Here is a 7984-nt window from a genome sequence, read left to right on the forward strand (position 1 = left end):
CCTCGCCAGAAGGTCATTATGGCGTATGACCCCCACTGGTGTTGGTGACAGTCTGACAACGGCGCCTTGTAAACTGGATCCAAAAGTGTGGTTGAGGCCAATTACACCCCACACCATCACGTTTAGTCCACCCTGCACATTGTGTTCCATGATGCAGCATTCAACATAACACTCACCTTTTCTGCTCCGCGCCCTCACAAGCTCAGTAACATGATTAATGCAGCGAGGGTCATCATATCAGTAAAACAAGTGTTTTGTTCTTGCCACCAGTTCCAGTTATGTGATTCTGGGCCAATTGCTGGCACTCCACGCCATGTCTTCAAAGAAGGACTTGTCCTCCAGCCAGACAGCAGTTTTGGAGGTCTCGCGCAGTCAATCTTCATCGCGCTGTCTGGCCACCGATGGGACTCTGGTGGTTCCCAATGATCTTCCTGGCAGTGTCAGTGGCTGTATGGAATCGATTTCGAATGCGTTGTCGCAGGATCTGGTGATCTTGTCTTATTGAGGTACTGCGAGGTATTCCACTGCGTTGCATAACTGCAGTGCTTCCAGTGTCAGCAAAACATTGCTGAAGGTGATAGACTGTTGACATGTGCATGTTTAAAGCATCTGCCCCCGCTTCTGTGTCTCCCCCAGCTTTAAATCGACCCGCTGCTCTCTGGCGTTTTGCTGGTGTCAATCTTGGCATCCTGGCTGTTTCAAAAGTAAGACCGACAGCAAGCGTGCCATGGTCTCTTTTGATTGCTAATTAATGCATTAGTGAACACATCATCCTGACCTCAGGTCAAAATGAGTTCGGCTCATTCTATCCCTGACAGTGTGACGAATGGAATTCGTGTATCGACTCCCTCTCTCATATTAATCGAGACTTCACTAGTTGCGTACACAAAACGAGGTTAAATGACCGAGACTACGTCATGACGACACTGTATACATATGACGTCAACGCTCGCGCCATTAGTCCAAACCAGCGTACAAGACAAGAATTTGTTTATCTTCATGGAAAGAAATTTAAACGAAGAGAGCAAAAGAAAACAGCGTGCATTGGTATTAATTCGTGAATATGAACTGTACATATATTCAGTTGAGGTTGCTAGGATGCAATGCTCTGACCGTTTCATTGACTCCAAAATGGCAGCAATCAACGAAGCCACGTAGATTGCACTAGCATATGTTTCACCTTCCGTGGACGGATTTCCACATTTTTGCGATCTCCAAAGGTCCACTAACCGAAGGTAAAACACGCTAATGCATTTTAACATTATTGATTCACAGGAAAACACAGGTATTGTTCATTTTCCATGTGTTTGTGTCAGTCTGTGAACTCTTGTTTCTGTGTTTGTTTTAGAGAAACAAATTGAATGATATCGATGGAAATCATACTTGATAATAACAGATATTGCACGTGTGTGTTGCAGAAGGTGCAAGTGTACAGGGGTGTACAATGCTTGTGTAAATGATGTCGTGTGAACACTGTGGGAAGGGCAACGTCAGCGGTAACCACGGAAGGAACCACCAACGTCCCAAGTGTCACCCAGATCGAGTTTATCATGATGAGTAGACTGCTTTATATTTTGTGAACATTAACACACCATCACGTCTTCATTTGTGTAAACCGAAATACATTTGCAACGAGAAGAAGAAGTACGTTCCGCGCTTCGATATCAAACGTCTACGCAACAAGAAGAAGAAAGACAATGTTGTTACGTGTGTGTGAAATCACACCAGCGAAATCATAATCTATAAAACTTTCATTTGAAGATTCTAAGAGAAAGGGATTGATGTCTGCAAGAATGATCATGTGCATGTTTTTGAAAGTACAGAATTATTAAATTTCTTATTACTTCTTTGCACTTGTCTCTGTTAAACACTGATCAGCCCTAGAACGAGAAGCAGACGTCACAATGGGGGCTCGAGTCACGGGATATTGAATCAACGTTTTACTTTCGATCCAGCCGTTCCAAATTTTTCTCGTTTCAAAATTGCTGTAGGTTTCCTGCATGTCGATTTGTATTGTATATATGTTCGTACTTCATCGCCATCGTCTTTTATTTATTTACCTTTAGTTATATTACTTATCACAGATCTATAACTCAACGTGTGCCCTATCACACGGTAAAATAAAAACTGGAAGTGTTGTCAGCTGAAACGACACGTTAAAAAATCAATATTTAGCGAGACCACTTTTGATTTGTTAGCTCCCAATTTTATTTGTGGTGTTCCAATTCATCAGTGTGATAGTATTCTTGCACGTACTATCGGAACCATCATTCCCCTTAGTTTGTTCTAAATTACGCGGGAGGTTGGTGGGAGTCAGGTACCTAAGAGGTAAGGATTTAATACCTGTATTTCCCTGTGAAGCCCTATATAATCGACTTGTGGATATCAGTCGTATTTACTTGCTGTAGAAGTGGCTGTAAATTAATCTACACAGTAAATGATGCGAATTGACAGTTGATTTGATACATCTTGTATATTCAACGTTCGATCGAGTGAAAGATTGATCTTTTCGCCAGAAAGAGTCAAATAAAGTTTACAGTGTAAGTTCTCGTTGGTAGATAGAAGTAAACTGACTCACGATAGAACGTGGAAACATAACTCTTTGGGTGGTTGTGTGGAAACGTAACGTAACATACGTTGAAGAATTATTTCAAAGTACAGTAGAAGTAGAGCTAAACTAGGACTTGCATTTTGTGCACGAAGGCGCCGCCCGACTGTTTCTTTTTGTAATTTGATCCGAAATTTAGTAGCTCGACGGTGTTTGAGCAACATACATTTTGTACGTTTTGGAATAATACGCGAGGTGACTTATGAGTGACGACAGTTCCCCAGCTCATAATTTTAGAAAGTCCACCATCGCAGCCCAGTTGGCACGGAAACAGCCGGCCGACAAATCTCTCCCCATAGTGACCGCAAATAAGAAAGGAAGAAAAAACCTTACTGCCGGTAACGATCGGGAAGAGGTGATAGATTCGTTACCAGTCCCTGCTGAGGAAGAAGAGAGTGTTCATATCTCTCTTCAAGTTGACAGCAACCGTAACGAAGAAGAGGTTGATCCACAGGCGTGCACGGACGTGTCACCTGTAAATATGTCTCAGTCCACAAGTGTAGATCCGCTAGAGTTGACTAGACAGCTATTGGCCGAAGGACAGTTGTTGGGGTTAGAAGGAGCCGAGTTGCGTGCATTTGTTCTTGATCAGAAAGAGAAGCAACAAACTCTTGATCGCGAAGAACGAGAACGTGATGCTGAACGACAAGAACGTGACGCTGAACGACTACGGCTAGAACGTGACGCTGAACGACAATTCCAACTGGAACAGTTGAAAATCCAGAACGCCAACCAAGAGGGCAACAGGAACAACAACTCGCCAGGACGTATTCGCGAAGATGATGGTTTCAAGCCCAAGATTCCTTTTCTAGACGACCGTGATGACATCGAGAGCTGGTTCCATCAGTTCGAGCATTATGCTCGAGACTGTAACCTGAGTGATGCAGCAAAAGCTTCACGTGTAGTGTACTTTCTGAAGGGTAAGGCGAGAGTCATCTTCTCAAAGCTGAACGAGGAAGACGCTAATGACTACGACACTCTCAAACACGCTTTGTATGAGGGCTTCCAACTCACTAGCGAAGATTATAGAAAGAAGTTTCGCCAAACCAAGAAAAGCGCCACTGACACGTATAAAGAGCACATCACGAAGCTAGAACGGTATCTAGACAAGTGGGTGGAATTAGCAGAATGCGACCAAGATGTAAAAGATCTCAAAGATTTGTTGGTCCGTGAGCAGGTGTTGGACACCCTTCCTCCTGACCTCGCCGTTCACATTAGGGATAGAGACCCTAAGAGCGCCAAAGAGATTGGGATGATAGCCAACACATATCAACAATCTAGATCGAACGTCAAAACTTCATCAACGTACGTCAAGCCTGAAAAACGTCGTTCTCCCCAAGAAGAAACAAGAATAGCTGCTCCATCAACAAAACCCGCAAATCAAACTCTAAAGGTCAAGTTGTGTGTCGCCGAGAGAGAGAAACTGCGAGCATCTGGATGTTGTTTCATTTGTAAATTGCAAGGGCATGTCTCTCGTTTTTGTCCAAACAAGAGAGACACAGCAGGGGCAGTTTCATCGAAGAAAGATACACTTGAGACACCGATCCTCTTAGAAAAACTTTGCGGAAATTGCAAGGAAAAGAAATGTGCCGAAGTGGTACCAGTGAAGCTGAATGGAACAATTGTCAACGCTTTGAGAGACACTGGATGTACTGGTATCATTGTCAGCAAGAAGTTTGTGCCAAAGGAGGCATATTCAGCGAAAATGAAGGAGACTACTCTGGCAGAGAAAGACTCCAAGAAGATGTACCACACCGCCGTGGTGCACATCGATTCACCCTACTTTGACTCCGAGACAGAAGTAACGGTGATGGACGACCCAATTTACCCTGTCCTCATAGGTAAATGGTATGGACTAGGTAAAGAGAAGAAATTGACTCCCACATATCCTGTTCGAGACCCAGCGTGGTACCCTGGGACAGCAGCTGTTGTTACCACGAGAGCACAAGCGACAGTAGACGCCCAGAAACCAAGCTGCAGTCACAAACAGGGAGTCAAGGAAGAAGAAAGACTGTATTCGCCAGCTGATCTGAAGAGAGAACAGGCAAGTGACCCTACGTTGAAGACCATCAGGCACTTTGCCAACTCTCCAGAAGGGATCAATGGGATACGGTATTCATACAAGAAAGAAATCCTGTATAGAACAACGAAAGATCGCCACGGAAACGACCGTTCACTAGTAATCGTTCCGAAGAAACTCAGGAACAAAGTTCTTTCATTTGGTCACGATCACCCCATGGCAGGACACTTAGGTCAAAGAAAAACATCTGACAGAATTAGAGCAGAATTCTGGTGGCCAGGGTGTGCAGGAGACATTCGTAGGTATTGCTTGTCCTGTGACACATGCCAAAGAACTGCACCGAAAAGTCAGACAAAGAAAGTCCCTCTGGGAAGGATGCCACCCATCAGTTCAGTTTTCAAGAGAGTTGCGGTGGATATCATCGGCCCGGTCAAACCTATGTCGGAGAGCAAGAAACAATACATCTTGGTATCTGTTGACTACGCTACCCGATACCCCGAAGCCGTAGCCCTGAAAAACATCCAAGCAGACACCGTAGCTGAAGCTCTCTGGGAGATGTGGACCAGATTGGGAATCCCAGATGAAGTGATAACGGACCAAGGCACACAGTTCACCAGCCACCTGATGAAAGAAGTGAACGACTTTCTCAGCATCAAACACCATATGACCGCACCGTTTCACCCTCAAGCGAATGGTTTGGTCGAAAGGTTCAACTCCACTCTGAAGAGCATGCTGAAAAAGTTAGCGATCGATCAACCGAGGGAATGGGACACGTTTATCCCCGCACTCCTGTTCGCATACAGAGAAGCTCCACAAGAAAGCATGGAATTTTCGCCGTTTGAGCTGCTGTATGGGAGATCTGTCAAAGGACCCATGCAAGTGCTGCGCCAAACATGGACCGAAGAAGAAATCTCAGGGGAGCAGAAGACTACAGCGGAATATGTAGTCAACCTCAGGAACAGAATAGAAGAAACGTGCAACGTGGCACGTGAGAACCTGAAGAAAGCGGCCAGCAAGCAAGCCCATTTCTTCAACAAGAAAACAAAACCAAGGACGCTAGAAGTCGGAAAACGGGTTCTACTTCTACGCCCTGTGAAGAACAACAAGCTGGAACTTACATGGTCAGGTCCCTACAAGGTTGTGGAAAAGTTGAATGAATTCGACTACAAGATCCAAGTTGGCAGAAGAACACGAATCTACCACATCAACCTCATCAAGGAGTACCAAGAACGGGAATTGAGTTCCGCCACTCCCAATCCCAGTTCATCTGCCCAAGCGAGTGTTCCTGCTTCAAACGAAGAAGAAAGTGATGAAGAAGACGGAGGAGAAGAGGTCGTGGCTGTTGTCATGGAAGAGGACAACACGATGGACGATGACATTTTCAAGTATGACATTCAGAAGATGCCCTCCTAGAAACTCAAAGAACCGAAAATGTGAAGAACATCCATTTCGACGAGAAATTGGACGAGGCAAAGGTCAAGGAGGCGAAGATGATCTGTGAAGAATTTGAAGAGTTCCTAACAGATGTTCCAAAGACGACGAACCTGGAAAAATGTTCCATTGAAGTGACAGAGAAGAAACCAGTCTTTGTGAAACCCAGACCCATACCTCACGCCATGGTAGAAACTGTCGAAAAGGAAATTGAAGAAATGCTGAAGTTGCATGTCATCGAACCTGCAAACTCTCCATACAACTCTCCCATCGTCCTGATAAAGAAGAAGGACGGAAAGTACCGTTTCTGTTCTGATCTGAGAGCTCTGAACAACGTGGTAGTGTTCGACGCTGAACCCATCACCGATGTCGACCATCTGTTTCAAAGTTTAGGAAAAGCGAAATACTTTTCAAAGCTAGACTTGACGAAAGGATATTGGGCGATCCCAATAGAGGAGAAAGATAGAGACAAGGACAACCACGGTACAGATTATATGAGCAGAGCGTCGTACGATGAATAATTATCTACTTGCGATAGGATAATTATCTTGATCCATGGGGTTATGTGACGAATGGAATTCGTGTATCGACTCCCTCTCTCATATTAATCGAGACTTCACTAGTTGCGTACACAAAACGAGGTTAAATGACCGAGACTACGTCATGACGACACTGTATACATATGACGTCAACGCTCGCGCCATTAGTCCAAACCAGCGTACAAGACAAGAATTTGTTTATCTTCATGGAAAGAAATTTAAACGAAGAGAGCAAAAGAAAACAGCGTGCATTGGTATTAATTCGTGAATATGAACTGTACATATATTCAGTTGAGGTTGCTAGGATGCAATGCTCTGACCGTTTCATTGACTCCAAAATGGCAGCAATCAACGAAGCCACGTAGATTGCACTAGCATATGTTTCACCTTCCGTGGACGGATTTCCACATTTTTGCGATCTCCAAAGGTCCACTAACCGAAGGTAAAACACGCTAATGCATTTTAACATTATTGATTCACAGGAAAACACAGGTATTGTTCATTTTCCATGTGTTTGTGTCAGTCTGTGAACTCTTGTTTCTGTGTTTGTTTTAGAGAAACAAATTGAATGATATCGATGGAAATCATACTTGATAATAACAGATATTGCACGTGTGTGTTGCAGAAGGTGCAAGTGTACAGGGGTGTACAATGCTTGTGTAAATGATGTCGTGTGAACACTGTGGGAAGGGCAACGTCAGCGGTAACCACGGAAGGAACCACCAACGTCCCAAGTGTCACCCAGATCGAGTTTATCATGATGAGTAGACTGCTTTATATTTTGTGAACATTAACACACCATCACGTCTTCATTTGTGTAAACCGAAATACATTTGCAACGAGAAGAAGAAGTACGTTCCGCGCTTCGATATCAAACGTCTACGCAACAAGAAGAAGAAAGACAATGTTGTTACGTGTGTGTGGAATCACACCAGCGAAATCATAATCTATAAAACTTTCATTTGAAGATTCTAAGAGAAAGGGATTGATGTCTGCAAGAATGATCATGTGCATGTTTTTGAAAGTACAGAATTATTAAATTTCTTATTACTTCTTTGCACTTGTCTCTGTTAAACACTGATCAGCCCTAGAACGAGAAGCAGACGTCACAGACAGGATGCCTTGGTTTTCCTTGTCTGGTGAGGAACTCGATTTTTTTATTTACATATTTAGATCTTTTCGTAATGTGTTATGGATATAAGCAGATTCGCGATCGTCGATAATGATTTTTCATGGTGTTGTGTAATTTTTAAATTACAAAGGAATTGATATGTAAGACAGTTTCAAGCGAGCTATTTTTTGCGGCTGTATTTACTGTGCAAACAACTCTAAATATGGCAAAAGTGTCACGTGATAATCAACCATTTGGTTTCGGCGCTCGCTGGA

The 7984-nt window shown here is 43.7% G+C and overlaps 1 protein-coding gene across 1 annotated transcript; it reads left to right on the forward strand.

Annotated features, from left to right (window-relative positions):
• The first annotated feature begins 2810 nt into the window (after positions 1-2810).
• On the forward strand, positions 2811-6041 carry LOC138953247 (uncharacterized). The gene has a single exon (XM_070325047.1). It carries the CDS (start codon positions 2811-2813, stop codon positions 6039-6041), a length of 3231 nt encoding a protein of 1076 aa, XP_070181148.1.
• The last annotated feature ends 1943 nt before the right edge of the window (positions 6042-7984 follow it).

The sequence above is a fragment of the Littorina saxatilis genome, linkage group LG17 (assembly GCF_037325665.1).
Source record: "Littorina saxatilis isolate snail1 linkage group LG17, US_GU_Lsax_2.0, whole genome shotgun sequence".
Classification (NCBI taxonomy): domain Eukaryota; kingdom Metazoa; phylum Mollusca; class Gastropoda; order Littorinimorpha; family Littorinidae; genus Littorina; species Littorina saxatilis.

Bases quoted from the DNA above. Each gene is read 5' to 3' on its own strand.
- LOC138953247 (XM_070325047.1), top strand. From the start codon at position 2,811: ATGAGTGACGACAGTTCCCCAGCTCATAATTTTAGAAAGTCCACCATC.